We start from the raw sequence: 17,233 nt of genomic DNA, 5'->3' as shown, positions 1-17,233 counted from the left end.
AAATTCAGCTCCGCCTGCCTTCTCTCTATTTTTTTTTTTTTTTGCTTTAAAGAAACCAGTCTAGTTTATGTTGTACATGGCAGGAGTAGTGAGGATACATCTAGTCATTTCCTAAGAAAAAAAGCATCTTCCATAGCTTTCTTTCCTGTAGCCTCTCAATAAGGAGCTATGTCTTGAGCTCCCCAAACACAGGGTCGTTCCCACCTCTGAGCGTGTGTGTGGTGTTGGTTGCATTGCCCCGTGTTGCAGCTGACAAGGCAGCTCTCGAACACGCCATGCTGCGCGGTTGTTGGAAAGGAGCACAGTCTGGCTGATGGTCTGGGGTTTTGAAGATGCGTGGTAAGAGTTAAATCATGGCATCGATTACATGAGTTGAAGAATGATGCACAGTGACTCTGAGTTAAGCCAGTGACAGATTTTACTAAAGACTCTCTTTTTCTTTGCACTCAATCTCTGTCCTTAGAATTGATGTTACTTGTGGAGATGTGTGTTATGTGTGATTTTACATCTCTGACTGAAAACTACCCCATTAGAAAGCAGCAGCATTAATATTTTTCCCCACTTACAAGAACGAGTACTTTGACAGGGCCACATGTTGTAAGAGGACACTTGCTGTATATTTGTATTTATTTATGCTCTTAGACTATGTGTAAAATGCCCTTTTATCTAGGCCATATTATAAGCACTTGGACGAGAATTGGGAAATTAGTGTATTTTATCCTTCCCAAGGATAGCTGTATCAAAGTACATCTCTTAGGCATTAGCACTCACATTTCTGCCTCAAGCAGCTCAGTAAATAGAATTATTGGTGTAAACTTGTGTTAGTTATGTATCTGTACATTGAGGAAGGAGAGGAAAAAAAATCCTAATGCTTCATGTACCGGCACTGGAATGAATTTTACCAGGCATGTGACTGTAAAATCCCATGCCTCTGACAGCAGATCGAGTCATCTGGGAAGTATTTTACATAGCTCTGCTTCTAGCCAAAAGCTTTTGCATTAGGAGAACACCGTATCAGCAAATGAAAACAAGACCTTTTATTTAACGTCAGCATTGAGGACCAGACTCTCAGCAGCTATAAATTTGACCTTTTTTTTCCCCCCATCAGAGAATCTAGTCAAGCTTATGAACGGTACTTAAAAAATGACAGACTGCAAAACAAAAACAGAGGCACAATTTTGCACACACACATAAAGTACAGAACAGGAAATCTAGAGATTAAGCACACAGACTTAAAAAAAAAATCCACTGCCAAACTGGCCACTGTGGACAATTGACAGGGATTTGTGAGACTGATTATGAGCCTGTTGTAGTTTAACTATATTGACTGACACTTCTGTGATACTTGCTTTATTAAGCATAGACATTCTGATCATTAATTTTGGCATGAAATAGTTTTACAGAGGCTTTTGTATGTTAGCCTGAGTGATTCTTCACTAAAAGAAGAAATCAGTATGGTACTGGACATCTTTGAAGTTAGCAGAATTTAACTGCCCAGATGTTCCATGAAAGGCTTTATTTCAGATAGTATTTTCAGCCTGGCTGCGTACCAGAAAATAAATACCCTTCAATTTTTCATGGAGCCAGGACAGTCTGATACGAGTTTTTCTCATCTTCCCTGCCCCCTTGCAGTGGTTGTCAGTACTGAGGTACCAGAGTGACACCTCGTGGCTAAGAGGCAAAAGAAACAAAGAAACTAGGAATAACAATGTGATTTTTGTACTAAATACACATCAGGACTTCACTATGTCTTGTCATAGTTCATCTAAAATAATGTTTCCTACAGCTCCGTTGGTTTTATTTTCATACATTAAGCCCTACAGGGTAAGAAAGAATATAAAATTTATTAATTACTGATCCAGGGAAAAGTACAAGATTTCTCCATTGAGGTAAAATACAATCAGACTTCCCAAAGTCTTCTAAATTTTACTTTACTATTAAAATCTTGATTATTTCTCAGACAACTTTTAAGAAAGGCTTCCCCATAAATATTTTTTTTTCCCTTGTGGGAACAGAAAATAGTTTTAAGTGTTCTTACCTATCTGCCAGTTTTATATGTTCTACACTGTTTCACTTCTTCCTTTTCTTCTTTTGCCTGTCACCAAAGGATGCTGACTAAGTGTTGATTTCCCAGCAAGTCAGTAGTCACATTACATCTCAGGAATTCTGAGCTGGGTAAGGTAATAGAAGCTGCAATTCCTCATACTCAAATTATAACTTTAAAACAAGACCAAGACAAATCTAATAGAGAACGCTTCCTTGGGTTTTTTTGCAGCCAGTGAGCCAAAAGTATTTCAGAGACACATGCCTGCATTGCAGGGAAAAAGAATTGCCAGGTGTGAGGCACATTTGTAGTACAAATTATTATATGTTCAGAGCCCAGAGCAAAATAAGTTCAGCAAAGAGTTGTGAAATATTTACATTACTGTCCACAGTTTACACAGCAAGAGGTTGAAATGGAGCTCAGGAACTTTCTCACACTGAGTGATGAGTGACTGTTCCAAGATAACACAAAAAGTGTCATGATCCTGTGGGAAGCAACCAAAGATGACCCATGAGAAGGACACTAAGAGACTCAGTCTTTTCCCTGCCATCCTTCAGCTAGGCGAATCCTTTCTGATCTCCACAGGTGTCTGAAGACCTGCTAGGTCACAGCAGTAAGCCGGTCACAGCATGATCCACTAAGAGAGCCTACAGGGTAGAAAGGACTGACCTTTCCTTTTAACCTCCATGCCACCAATTTGGGAGTTGAGATGGAACAACCTCAGGTATTAGATAACTCTCCTTATATCCCTTTAGTCCCTGTTGGAAGCAAGACAGGCAGAGCCAGCCCTTGGTTTGGTTATGATGTTCTTGCTCTAATCACTGTCAAGGAGAATAGCCTTAAAAGAGCTCCATCTCTGATGCCTCTTAAGTCAATGGTCTCAGATAAAAGAGAGGAAGAAAAACAGCACTGAAGGGCAACTGGAGATGGAGGGAATAGGAGTGAGGACTTTTAATAATAGAGGCACAAAATCTCTTTTTTTTAGGCAAAAATAACTCTTCTGAAATACCAGCAATGGGCAGGAAAAGTGATAGCTAATAGGTCTTGTACAAAGAAAAGCGATCGATGCAGAGCGAATCACAAACAGGGAAGCTCCTTTAGCCCCACTTGGATTAGAAGGGCCCATGGGCATGGCTTGCTAAGCAAGTCTAAACTGTGATGGGAAAAGTATTTTCCTCCAGGACTAAGGATCCATGCTGGAAATTACCAAGATCACAGGTTTTGACTTTCAGTCACAAACATGTTGCATTGCACATACTGGATATTTTGCAAGTTTTACATGGGAACTTTTGAAAATTAAATTCAATAGATTACCACTTAAAATGATTTGGGAAAATACTTTCTTAAACAGCACCCTCCAACAGCCTAGTCTAAACTCTATAGAGATCAGCAGAAAGGCCTTTACTAAGTTCAAAGAACTGAATATAACTAATCACGTAAAGCCACTGATTATCCCCAAAGACATTATACCTGTCATCATAGCAACTAGGAGAGATGGGCTACCACTTCCAATTCTTCTGTTAAGGCAGCCAGCCACCTATACTGCACACATATATTCGAGAATCCGTAGCATTGTCCTTCAGAAACTTACTGCTCAGGACCCCTCACTACAAGAAGGACATTGAGGCACAGGAGTGGGTCAGAAAAGGGCAACGAGGCTCGTGAAGGGTCTGGAACACAAGTCCTATGAGGACCAGCTGAAGAAATTGGGGTTGTTCAGCCTGGAGAAAAGGAGGCTGAGAGGAGACCTTATCCTCTCTACTGTCCTCTCTACAACTACCTGAAAGGGGGGTGGATAGGAGGATCAGTCTTTTCTCCCTAGAAGCAAGCAATAGGACTAGAGAAAATAGCTGGGGGTTGTGCCAGAGGAGGCTTAGGCTGGATATTAGGAAGTTCTTCATTGAAAGTGTCATTGGGCACTGGAACAGGCTGCCCAGAGCAGTGGCAGAATTGCCACGCTTGCAGGCATTGAACGTGTTGATCTGGTGCTTAGGGACATGGTTTAGTAGTGACCTGGCAGTGCTAGGTTAATGGTTGGGCTCAATGGTCTTAAAGGTCTCTTGCAACCAAAAAGATACTGTGATTTTGTGACATAAGTCAGTTGGTCAGCAGCAGCATCAACAAAGGCTGCTATTGATTCAAACAAAATGAGAATATATTGAAATATCTGGCAGACCACACTGAAGTAAAATATGCCCAGCAACAGAGGTGAGCACCCAGTGCCCTGCTGACATATGAAGAAACAATTCTTTATTATACAGGAATGCACAGTGGGAACAAAACCAAGAGTTGTTACTTGAAATCAGCCACTGATGAAGCAGATGTAAACCAAAGCAACTGGTGGTCAAAGCAATGGGAAATTTTTATGTTACCCTATAAATTGATGCAGCTTGTCACAAAATAAGGCAAGGAACTTGGTCGAGAATGAATAGTCAGTCTTAATGAAGTATGGTCTCTGTACCAGTTTCCTTATTCTCACTCAGTTTTTACAGAGCTGATGCAAAACGAAATCAAATAGACCCAGTAATAGTGCTGTCTTCAGGCAGGTTGGTAGACCCCAGGCAGTAGATTCTGCTGTTCAAAAAATACTATTGAGACATAACCCCAGATATGATACACAAATGCTAGTAAATTCTCAACTACTTGCTGTAGAAGTTTTATTTGCTGCTTGGAAGTGATTTTAAGTGTAGCAAATGCATCTGCAATTATATCTTTATGACAGCAGCAGGTACATTTCCCATCCCCCTTGGACTGTTACAAATCTTACATCTACCTTATTCTGCAACAGATGAAGTAGCAAAGGAACACTGTGTAGTGCATGTTCCAGGACAAACGAGGGGTTCGTTAGGTTGTTTAGTAGTGACACAATAGCTTGACATCCCCTCCTTTCTGAAGGAAACAAATTATACAGATGCTGAAAACAAGTCTACACACAGCAAAGCTGAAGTCAGTCCTCTTTTAGCACCACAGGAATCAGATCAAATATGTATTTACCAGCTGCTGCAGGACTGTCCCAAGGCAGTGCCTCATCAGCCCCTGAAAGCCTGGTACCTCCGCAAGGTGGTCTATTGATGTGAGTAACAGCAGCTTCAGTTGGAAACCAGCTTATGCATAGGGCACATTTTCCAACTTTAATTGTCTATAGGCATTCAGCATTTTCCTTCATTTAATAAGTTTTGGGTTTTTTTTTAATCATTAACCACCTTCCTTTTGTCACACACATCATTACCTTAACCTTATTCCCCTTGGCACTAACTCTGCACACAGTGTAAAGGAGCAGGTAATATTCTCACTTCCTAGCAAATTATGTGGTGTTCCAATGGACTCAGCTTTACCAGTCACAGTAAATACAATCTTCTGGTTCTAGTAACTGCAGTTGCAGTAAGTGTTCAAGTTTTTGCTTTAGCAGCTCAGATTGAGAATAGCCCTTTCCTAGTACTGATAAATTATCACTAGTTGTAACTTGGGTTAGGACAGTCATTGAACATATTTCTACAGCACCTAAAGTTGATATTATCAAGCCCTCTAGGTGCGGAGTCCACAGAGTGTAGGGTTTATGAGATTATGCTTAGCCTTACTCCTTCAGATCAGTATATAAATTGTGGGTGAGGGGTTTGTCTGTGACTCTGAGTTCCCCCCTCCCTTTTTTTTTTTCCTTCTCTCTAAAACAAATATTACCAGATGGCCAGATAGAGCTAACAGAGCAGGTTACAAGTAAGTCAGTTGCAACTTGCTGACCAGGCTCAAAACATTCTTGCCCCACTGAGGCGACTACAGACACTGCTTTGGGAACAAGGGTAGGTAACCCTGCAGCACAGATGCCAAAGCCAGCACACAGACCTATTTGGACAAGAAAAGTGCAAGGTTGGTGAACAAAAGCCAGGGCAGTTCAGGATGGGAAGAAGTTCCTGCTTCAGCTCTGCAGAGCTCCTGCTTTCCAGAGGAAAACCGGAACAGAAACAAAAATGCTTATAAGGGTTCTCACAATGGGTTTAGACCAGAAAGGAGACGCGTCTCAAACTGAAAACTTTCTCCATTGAAGAAGTATTTAGGAAACCTTGCACATGTCTTTCACACTATTCTGCATAAGTTCTGTGTTTGGTAGCAGCAATTTCAGGAAAAGGGTTTTTTCTGATGTTCCATCTCCAGATGTTATAAAGGTGCATGAACAATGATAGGAAAACACCCACAAGAAGGTAAGTCACTAGAAAAGAACATATTGTAATTGAAGCTTTGGTTGAAACAGGTCAAGTCTGCAGCAGAACATGCCTGTTGGCTCACCCTGCTCTGCTTGTTCAAATGAAAGAAAGGATGGATTCATGGAACACTGCAGCATAAAACTGCAAGTACTGGCCCAGGAAGGACCACCTCTGACCCTGACATCCACACCAGCACGTGAAGAGGTACAGAGGTTTCTTTTTATACCAGCATTTATAGTATTTACCCCATTCAGGGATTTCAAAAGTACAGTTCCTCCTCTTTTCTTTGTTCCCTGTGAAATATCTATTTTTAAGAGCCACTTATTTTAAAAGCAGCAGATGGTAATACCATATTCTCACTAAAATTATTACGTCTGAGTAAAATAAAAGCAGCTGAGCTCAGTTTGAAAGTATCTAGTAGGTAGTCAGCTATTTTTAAAAGAACAGAGCTTGCTAGCACTTGGAAACTAAAATAAAAAAAAAAATTTAAAAAGCAACACCAACATCCTAATCAGATCTGGTATGAAATTCCATTCTTGTACATACAAAACTTTTTCATCTGCACAATTTTTTAATGGGATATTCAAACAAGTTTATCCTTCTCTGCTGGGGTTTGCCTGTGCTCTGGTAGAGAACATATTACTGAGCAGTAGCCACAGCACCAAAAGTAATACTGATGCAACATTATGGAACTATTGCAACAAAAAGCAAACTGTGCTTAAATAAAGTAGCGCCACCCCCAGTTCTTAGAACATTCAAAAGTAAGCTACTGCAAGCTTATGGAGCTTTTACAGATGCTCATTATCACTATAGAAGCCCATAAAGGTAACTTTAAATTCAATGTAGTCACACTATGAGTAAGTGGGCACATAGTAACTTAATTACTAAGTAATTTGGTACTAAATCTACTGCATATGTAGTGAGAGGGGAAAAAAAACCAGCCACACCACAAAACCAAAAAACAGTTAAAGCATTGACTTCTAGTCACTTCAGAAAAGGTACAATATTTTCTGTTTTCAGCTAATCATTCTCCATCTGCAGCCATGAAAAAATGCTGACCATCACCTGGTGAGCCCATATCCAACTGTTAGTTTAGTACAACTCAATTGTCTAAACACTGTAATAAAAATTAGGAACCAGAGTAACCCAGGCATGCACTACAACGTCCTAAACTGAAGGGTAAATGTTGTAGTATCACAATTCAATTCTCATAACAGACAGCCAAAGCACTAACAATAAACAGAGCTGCCAGTTATTACGCACAGTGGGGTAAGTCCCAAAAGTGCAAGGTACCTCAGGTTTACTGCCGTAAAATGGGAGTTTCAGGTGGCCAAGTCTTGAGCATCACAAACCTTCCACATACTGGGTCTAGAAAACAGGGCAGTTACAAAGAGTAGATAATGTATTTTTTCCTTAAGGTAAGTTATTTTTATCATTGATACCCTTGCACTGTATTTCCGAATGGAGCTATTGAAATGAGCCACATCTCTGAGTGCAATACTCACAGCACCAGAGCTCAGGCACAGAGGGACAGTGTGATGTTCCTTTCGCTGTCCTGTTTGCTAGAAGCACTCCAAGTTCATTCTGAGCTGCAATGCCAGCTGTACCACACCATTCGTAACAGTAAACAAAAGACTGCAGACTTGTAGTAAATTGTTTAAAAAGCTTTCTTTAGAAATTTTAGTACTGAAATCTTTTAGTTAGGATAGACTAAAGCATTCACTTTGTTACATGAAACAGACACTGGTAGTCACATAACAAAAATAAGGCTTTACTAGTGTTGCAAGCAATAAAAATCTGAGTTTGCCTAACTGAAACCTTCTCCACAAGAAATTAAATAAAAGCCTGTCCACAAGGAAGAGATAAACTAAATATTAAGGTCCCAAGTATTTGCTCAAATACATTAGCTTCCAATTTTCAGAGCAGCTGCTAGCAGGTTTTCCTCATTTTTCTACACTGAGGTAAACAGCTAGTACTATCCCTTGGCCTGCAAACCTCATATCGAGTTACTACATTGAAAAGCAGATAAACGTCCCTAGTTTAATTTGTCTTGGAATTGTATTCTATTAGTGATATTAATAGAAAGGAGTCAGCTATAGCAATCTTCATCCCTTCTGCCTTCAATTAAGAAATAACTTTCAGTATAAGTAATTAAAAAAAAGAAGAAAAAACCAAAATACAAACACCTCTCCACTGCTAAATGATTCCATTAAGCTGACAGTGTCTAGATACTTGTAGAGATTAAGAACCACTTTCCAGAGAGCAATGCTAACACCCCAACAGGAATTTACATCTAAAAATGCTATTTAATAAACACTAGGTCTAACACTAATACTTCCAGCTACTGATCAACAGACACAATAAGCAGCTGAGGGACAGGATGTCACCTTCTCCACCACTTTTGTTTCAAAGTCTCACACAAGGCTCTTTGAAAACCTCAGTGTTTATGAAGAGCTTAGATCCAATGAGACTTAAGGACATCTGTGCAGCACATCCTTAGTGATGTATCTGAAAGCTAAAAATAGAAGTAGCAACTGGAAATCTAACATAATCAGTATATACCTCTGAATTTTGTTTACATTTTTTACAATACTTGTAAAGTTAAATGCTGGGATTTATAAAGCTCCCACTTCAACCATGGGAGAGTCTGTAGACATGTAGCATCTCAGTGTACAAGAGCACTCCTAGAAGTCATGTTAACTCAACATTTAATTGACTATTCCTGGATGAAAACAGACTAGTTTCCAAATTCAAGCATAATCCAGGAGGCTCTTACCTTTAATAAGAATCAGAACTGCATTACTATTAGCAGCTGGAAGGAGCCCTGTTAAGCAGTGACACACTGGTGTCTAGACAGTTGAGGTAAGGTTGAAGATGTACCTTAGCAGGTCCAGGAGCTGGAACTGTGCCAATTCTTAAGATGCCAACATCTAGTTAAATTCTTGGGCCTTCAATATTACAGAAAAGCATACACAACACAGACTTTTCCAAATACCTTCGAAAATCTCAAACCCTAAACTGAGGTTTGGCCATCTACTTGGCTTAAGCAGTGAGCTGCAATTCTTCAGGTCAAAATATCTCAGTTTACATGTCCTTTGGCACATAATTGCCATGCTCCAGTAAAATTTTAACTGACATATACTGAAACATCTCAAACATCAGAGGAATTTCCTACTGCATCTTCCTATAATATCAAGAACGACAGTTTAGTAATTTAGTCACTTTTTAGACAAGTGGTACCGTACCCACACATCCCAAAGAAAATGGAATCCTCTTGTCGAGCGCATCCATAGTCTGGAAAGAAGTCCACTCCTTCACTAGGCTTTAAAGCTTTATTTATAGAAACTTCACTGCATTAATGGCAGCAGTATTTGCATTGTATTTGAATTCAGCCCTAAAAGGTTAATATTTACATTTAGATAACACTTAAAGCAAAACAAACTGAACAGAGCCACAGTTTTAAAACAGAAAGACAGACATTAAAATTACAGACAGACTTAATAGTAAAAGTAATCACAATTATTTCATTCTGGCTGATTTAGTCCAAATGTCTATTATTTCTTAATCAGATTAGCAGGAAGAGTGGATTTGTCCAAGTCATCAAAATATGGATGGTTCAAAGCCTTTTTGCCAGAAATTCTTTTTGCAGGATCATAAATTAACATTTTCTGGAAGAAAAAACAAAACACATTTAGTTCTTCATGAAATGGGAATTAAAATCACATCAAATAAGTAGATATTTAACCATAGGAATAATCAAGTAGCCATAAAGCCAAGCTTTGTTTTGCGATTTCACATAGGAGAGGTTAGTTCCACCACCAAGTCAGCAGGAGGTTAGCAGTAACACCTAACACCTCATTCGGTAACCTCAGCCCATGCATGTAGCAAGGTACAACATGCACTGAACTAAATCCAGCGCCAGGCATCAAGTGACAGTAATTATTAGACTGAGCTTCTCAACTAAGAGAAATTAATAAGCTTTAGGTTGTTAAAGCCCAAAATGCTTACAAGGACAAGTGGTCTTCTGCTTGTTTTGTTAAACTGACATTGAAGAAACTGATGTCAAATTGCTTCTACTCAGCTTGGCACAGTGGTTTAGAGTTAAAAATAAGAGTGATCATTCAGTTACAGAATCCAAACGGGAAAGCAGAATATAAGCAGGTAGAACTAAGGAAACCCAGAGTTAAAGAACTTGAGTTTCTTTGCAATAAATTACTTCAGTTGAAGAAGTCCTCAATAAAGTTGATGAGACCAAATAGAGGGGGATGCCATAGTCACTAAAACAGCCCCCAGAACTTTCTAGAACAGCAGACTTATTTTGGTACCAGTTAAGGAAAAAAAAAAAAACATCTACAGTTCATATCATACAATGAGGAGCCAAAAAGAGGAAAGGAATGAAGTCTTTAGCAGTTTTCCACTAAACTAAAACTAGCAAAGTCTTTTTGCATTTGTTTCTCTTTACTAACTGAAAGTACATTTCAAATTCAAGTAATTAGGATTCTACCAGCTGCTTCTCCTCCATCCTCACTACAAATTTGTCTTCCAGAAAAAAAATAAAAGCTTAATGGGTGTTACTCTGCCCAGTATTCAGTCCTGACATTTAACTATCTTTAGACTTCAATCTATAGGGAATCTTCCAAGTTGATTTAAGACACTGAATTAGCATTTTTATTCTCTGAACTCCTGCCAAATGCAACACGGTCTCTAAATTTAACCTTGCATGTCCAGTTTTACCTTGACAGGTTCCCATTAGCTACACCCTAGAACAACAGTATCCTGTAGCTAATAGCTATAATCAAAGGTTCTCTTAAAATTGACTCAGACAAAAAGGGGCAAATTTCTGTGAAAAAGGGGTGCTGTGGCATTAAGATTATAGCACTGCAGCTGATAAAGTGACCATTTCTTCTCTGAGCAGTCTGGAACACAGTTTTTCCAGGAACTTAGTGTCTGGTAGACTAAAGCTTTTGATGACAGCCATTAAAGGCTTTGAAATGCTGGCACAGGAGTCATTTAGCTTGTGAAGGATCTAAAGTTTACAGCCTCACTTAAGCAATTGGTCTTGACACAAAAACATGTAATCCATTTTCAAAGATAGCTATTTTACATACTACTTCTACCTGCAACACTCTATAGAAGAAGACATTCACACGTTCATTGATACACTTGAGCTTGTGCTCTAGAATGAAATACTAAATATTTTTGCCTTTAAAGTGATATTACTGCTGCAGGCTTCAAATACTGCTGCAGGCTTAGAAGTGCCATAGGGAAATTAAATGGACTTCAGATGCCTAAAAATTCAGCCATACCACTGTCACCAGCCATTAGCAGGAAGCTAAAATGTGAATATTTATTCATTTAAGACAAAAGTATGGAAGATTTTACAGAATTTACTATGCTTTGAGGTTAGTACTGTGTTAACACCATCTAAGGAACTAGTAAGGTTTTTTTGCCTTCATTAGCAGTAGCTCAAAACACTGTGAAGGTGGCAGGTACAGTTTGTGGGCAGGAGCCTTCAATTAGGCACTTCTGTAAAGCTTTAAAGTTAGACCTGGCTTATTAGTATAAAAAAAAAAATCTGAGGCATAAGTGCTTAACAAGAAGTAGTCTAGTTATCTATTACTTATGAAAGCAGTGAGCAATCACACAAGGTGTCAGTTCTAAAAGAGTGACAGCTGAAACCGCTGCTGACAGCTCAAAGATCTGTCTTCATTCTAACCAAGACTGATTTAGTACAACTTTACATATTCTAGAGTATTAGAACCTACCCGTTCTCTTTCTTAATCGGCAGTTTAGGGAAGAGTACTTACAGACAGCAGATCGAGGCCATCTTCATCCAAGTTTTTGACATGTGTTCCAAGGCTGCCAGGTTTCCATTTGGGGAAGGTGTTTTTATAGTCTTGCAGGGATTCCACTTCAGGCCATACCTCATTGTTAGGGGTCCCTAAAGCTCTACACAAGCATAAGCAAAATATTAAGCACGTTAGTCGGAAATCTGTTTGCATTACTGCAATACAGTAGGCACGCAGCACTGTTGTGCAACACAGCACGAGTAGCGAGGAAAGGTTCAGCCTGACATACCTGAAAATTCTGAAGAGCTGGTCAATCTCTGAGTCGCCATGGAAAAGTGGCTTTTTAGTTGCCAACTCAGCAAATATGGTACCTATGCTCCATATATCTACAGGAGTAGAGTAACGAGCAGATCCTAGCAACACCTCTGGAGACCTGTACCACAGTGTCACTACCTATTGAACAAAGAAGTTTTGTTACAAGTTTGTGGAATCAGGTCCTCTGCAAGCACAATGGCTCATTATTAAGTAGCATTCAGAGTTTTTTTGGTGAATTAGCCAGCATTAGAAGTTTAAGTGAATACTAGTTTCAAACTTCATTTATAGACAAATATAACAGTCTCCCTTGCAGTAGCTTCTACTGCAAGCAAGGCAGTTGCCTACACTACTTCCCAAAGCACGGGAAGCATTAAACACCTAGCCGCTAAAACCCTCAACGAGCTTGAGTACTTTGTGAAGCAAAAATGCTCTTACAAGACAGTGAGCAACAAATTCTAGCCCATCTGATTCACTGTCAAGGTAACAGTGGGATTTGCAAGACACTTTGGAACCTTAAAGACACAGTCAGGGAGATGGAAAGGCATTGGATAAAATACAACACAGAAATATAACTTCTAGGTACTGTTAGTTTATGACTTAAGAGTCTACTGTTCTTTTTTAGCTGTTTCCTATTCCATTATTAGCAGGAAGCTAGCAAGCATTCTCCAAAGCACCAAGAGGGTGTTCCAACTCACTCACTTCATGAGTGTATACCCGTACTGGAATTCCAAAGGCTCGAGCCAATCCAAAGTCCGCCAGTTTAATCACTCCCTTGTCATCTATTAAAAGATTCTGAGGTTTTAAGTCTCTGTGCAGAACTCTTCTTGAATGGCAGAAAACAATACCTTGCAAGATTTGATACAAGTAACTCTAGAAAGGGTGAAGTGGGAGGAAGAAAAAAGTACAAGTTAGTGTTCTGCAACTTAAAGCTGTTCCCTTACATTAACTTTCACCACAGTCATAGAAAACAGAAATTCAAAGCATTGCAGATATTGAGTTAATATCCATCATCAAGCCACACAAGTTAATCCAACTTAAGCTTAGTTTAAGACAGTTTAACTTCAGTAATTAAAAGAATTAAGTGGCATTTGAGAGTAAAACTCACATTTATCTTATTATCTACAGCTGCTTCTTTAAACTTCCGTTTCTCTTCAAGGAGTTAATTATACTGAAAATAAGAGCTGCTTATAGCTTTGTAGCTCACCATTAGATTAACTTCTCTCTCACATAAAGAAATTGTTTTCATTACCTTAACACGTGAACGATCCAAATATTGGCCAGACGGAATAGTGTCCAAGTATTTCTTGAGATCCATGGAAAGAAATTCAAAGACAAGGTACAGTCTTGAATCCTGCATAAGAACATCCTGAAGACTAAAGATTGAATGTACAGTTAACTCCATTGCAAAATGCATTGACTCACGGTTATATTTCCCCTCTAAACAGGGGATACAAGCTGACATTTCCAGGTTCCCATTATGAAAGTCTTAAAAAGCTTTCAGTCTTCAATGATTAACAGACTTGGGGAGTTACACTGTCATCTGGAAAACCAAATATATTTGACATAGTTGGACTGAGATAAAAACCTATATGCTTCCTCTTAAACTCATGTTCCATCATGACTAGTATCAGACATAGGAAGTGTTAGGAAAAAAATATTATTGCCTGTGAATAAAACAATTTAAAAAGAGTGGGTATTGGTGCCTAGCTTCTGTTTGAAGCTGGTTTATTACAGCCAAGCCTGAATTACTAGGAGGATTTAAGGGAATATTATAATAGGAATCTAGTAGACATAGCAGGATTTGCATAGGTTTAAGTATCTCTTTCATCCTTAATAGATTATAATGGTTCCTAAACCCAAGCGCACAACCATGTAGCATCTCCATGTTTGTAACTTGGACAGTGTTAAGGGACGTCAGAGAAAGTATTTTGCTGCATCAAAGAGCAAGTAAATATTTGGTGGGGAAGACAATAGCTGCCATCAATTCTTCGTGTCAAGTAGTCACTGATTTAAGTTTCACACATAGCTCAGGTGTGCCAGCATCATAACACAACGTGTAAACCTCTGCCACAAAACAGCCAGGAAGTGATTGATGACAGGCGTTCACGTAAGAACACTAAGATCAAATGGCCCATTCCAAGGTGGCAAACAGAATTCTGAGACCGACTAAAGTAACACCTTTAACCAGTTTTCATGAGATACACTGCCTCCATTCTGAAGATAATTTCCATAAGTTACGAAATCAACAAAATTCTTAGGTTTCTAGAATGGGAAGAGGCAGCATGAAGGAGTCTTAATGAGAAAACTGGCATAAACACAGGATTTGAGAATATAACTATTTGCTGCAAAACAGACACTGTATTAAGTAGGAGTAGCTGTCACCTCACTAGCATGGTAGAAAAATAGTTTCTTATCTGAAGGGATCTAGTACCCCTCAAAGAGTTTAGCTGAATACCAGTATACGCATACCAGACTATATTGGGATGATGCAGCTCTTTTAATAAAGAAATTTCTCGGATAGCAGTACTTGGAACACCTTCCTCCTCACTTTCTAGACGTATTTTCTTCATTGCAACCACTTGGCCTGTGGTTTTGTGCCGACCTTTATACACAACACCATAGGTACCTGAACAAAAAGACAGTGAAACGCACATAGGAAATACCAGCTTCAGGTACAAGTAAGTCAGTGCAAATAAGAACTGCTAACATAGGCAAGAATCTTTGCAATCAAGTATATTTTGTTTAAGCATTTGGCCTGATTACAAGCTACTGCTTAGTTTTGGCAGTTTAACCATGCAATGGTTTTATTTGTTTAAAGCACACCACCCATAAACAGTTACCCTTTGCTAGGTCAGGGTACTTAGTAGCCTAAGCATGAAACATGAATTTTTAGAAGAAGTAGTTGTGAAAACCAGGTAGTATTTGAGTTTCAGGCAAGATCACTATACCTCTTCATCCCCAAGGGGTTATGTTTTCATTATTGATACATTACATTTAATCACATTGATGCATTAACATTTAGAAGTTCAGGGTTTAGCTGTGAAAAAGAAGTAGTGTTCCTTCTGCAGTTGGGGGCCTGTCCATCTGTTGGTCAGATCTACAGAAATACCTCTAGCACAGTCCTCAGTGCAGGAGAGAGGGTAGTGCTGTGAGCCTCAGCAGAAGCTAAAATTGGAACCAGTAGTAAATCTCGAGTAAATAATCTATTTTAATCATCAGTGTTCACAGAAGAACAACCCTCAAGAAACCAAGACACCTCAAGTATTCCCTTTTCACCCTTCCTGAAGCACTGATACCTCAAATTAAACTCAAACTGGTTTCTTTTAGGAAGATTCATACACAAGGCTTCACTTATAAAGCTTTGCTGTGAGATCCAAGCACATATATTTTGCATTACTGTGGGATTTAGGCACCTTTGCCTAAACTTTAGTCCTAACTGCAAAGCAACATCTTGACTAAAATTTTTCCAGAGTGCTTACACCTCAAAAATCACCCATTCTTACAGCATGTGATGCAGGGTGAATGTATAAAATTACTAAATTGCCTACATAGAATTGTTCACCTATCAGAACATCAAGAAAGTTTCCAGGACAACAGCAATCATTGCCTCTTTTAACACGACTGAAATTGACAATTGGTGTTTCTCCTTTTAACACAACAATTACCTTACAGAGCATCTTCTCAGAGTAACATACTGCAAATTCTTAAGTGTACACGAGACTAAAGCATTATAAAACACACTGACTTCTACATTTAACATAGGCTGGATTTCCAGTGAAAGCGGGCTAGCAATAAGGAATCTTCCTTGTGCATTGCGGTCAATTAATTGTTAAAATTGACTTCTCCAGAGGTTTAGTGTCTGCTCTTTTCCTTGACAAGCAGTGTCCAGATAAAATCCAAGCAGAATAATCCACAAACCACTACTCCCAGCCAGCACCTCTGAGCAAAGTAAGCACACCACAAGTACATCTTCAGGAGTAACTGGTGAACAGGTTCATGTACAAAGGAATAGAGGAGCCTCCCAAAAATGGAAAAGCTGGTTTCAGGTCTTAGAACATCTTTTCCCCCCCCACTCTTGGAAGAAAATTAAACCATTAGCCATCAATATGAAGGCAGACGTTTCTCAAGATTGATCGGTTGTTTCAAATAAACCATGCTATCTCCAAAAGAAGGGCAGTCTGAAAGTTTTTATATAGATAGCTGCTGCAATGGCTTATTTTGCCACTTAGTTGAATCTCAGTAGTTCCTCCAATAGCCAGAGCGCACTAAGGTTCTATCATACTTGATAACTCAAGTTGTGCAGCATTACAAGGCTCGCAGTTCTCCATACTTACCTTCCCCAATCTTCTCTATTTTTGTGTAATCGTCCATTGCTACAGCTATCCCTGAAATGAACAGGAAAAAAACACAAAACATAAGGGTGAAAAATGGTTCACAGCCAAGTCACTGAAATTATGCCAGGTCTTTGGAAGCTGGTTGTCTTACATAATTAGGATGTAAAGTGGAACACTTACTGTTCTCAATGAAAACAGGTTTTTATTCGGGGTTCCAACTAGAAAAACCACATCCCAAAGTACAGTTAGACACCAACTCAAACAAGAAAGATGCTTTTGTGAAGAAAGCTTCTCCAAGCAAATGAAAATACACACCTTACTATTTTTTTTTGGTAGTTAGTCATTAGCAGGAACTCTACTGATTATTTCCCCGCTTTCTAAACTCCCAGGGGAAGGCTGGCCCCGTGTCACTGGGTAAGTACACTGCGCAGCCTTCGGTGCTACGAGGCTCAGCCACGCCAACAGGCACAAGGTACCGGGACTGGCAGCTGGCTCCTTCCCTTACCCTGCTTCACCCAGCACGGCTGAGCTCTAACGCCAGCCGCGAAGCGT

The 17,233-nt window shown here is 39.3% G+C and overlaps 1 protein-coding gene across 5 annotated transcripts; it reads right to left on the bottom strand.

Annotated features, from left to right (window-relative positions):
* Window positions 1-9,573: 9,573 nt before the first annotated feature.
* Window positions 9,574-16,728, bottom strand: CDK1 (cyclin-dependent kinase 1). Of its 5 annotated transcripts, XM_009878025.1 has the most exons (8): window positions 16,682-16,718; window positions 14,896-14,973; window positions 14,080-14,087; window positions 13,603-13,713; window positions 13,047-13,217; window positions 12,322-12,386; window positions 12,051-12,192; window positions 9,574-9,911 (listed from the first exon to the last, which is right to left on the bottom strand). In XM_009878025.1, the coding sequence occupies exons 1-8, from the start codon at window positions 16,716-16,718 to the stop codon at window positions 9,798-9,800; spliced, it is 726 nt and encodes a 241-aa protein (XP_009876327.1). In that variant the 3' UTR covers window positions 9,574-9,797. The 5 variants fall into 5 exon arrangements, with proteins under 5 accessions (XP_009876327.1, XP_009876323.1, XP_009876324.1 ...); XM_009878021.1 differs by lacking the exon at window positions 14,080-14,087 and having other exon boundaries at window positions 12,322-12,485; window positions 13,597-13,720; window positions 14,817-14,973; window positions 16,682-16,728; XM_009878022.1 differs by lacking the exon at window positions 14,080-14,087 and having other exon boundaries at window positions 12,322-12,485; window positions 13,603-13,720; window positions 14,817-14,973.
* Between the last annotated feature and the right edge of the window lie 505 nt (window positions 16,729-17,233).

This window comes from Apaloderma vittatum, unplaced genomic scaffold, assembly GCF_000703405.1.
Source record: "Apaloderma vittatum isolate BGI_N311 unplaced genomic scaffold, ASM70340v1 scaffold8681, whole genome shotgun sequence".
In the NCBI taxonomy this organism is placed as follows: Eukaryota; Metazoa; Chordata; class Aves; order Trogoniformes; family Trogonidae; genus Apaloderma; species Apaloderma vittatum.
Note: the sequence above shows the minus strand (reverse complement) of the source record. Positions and strands in the feature narration are given on the sequence as shown.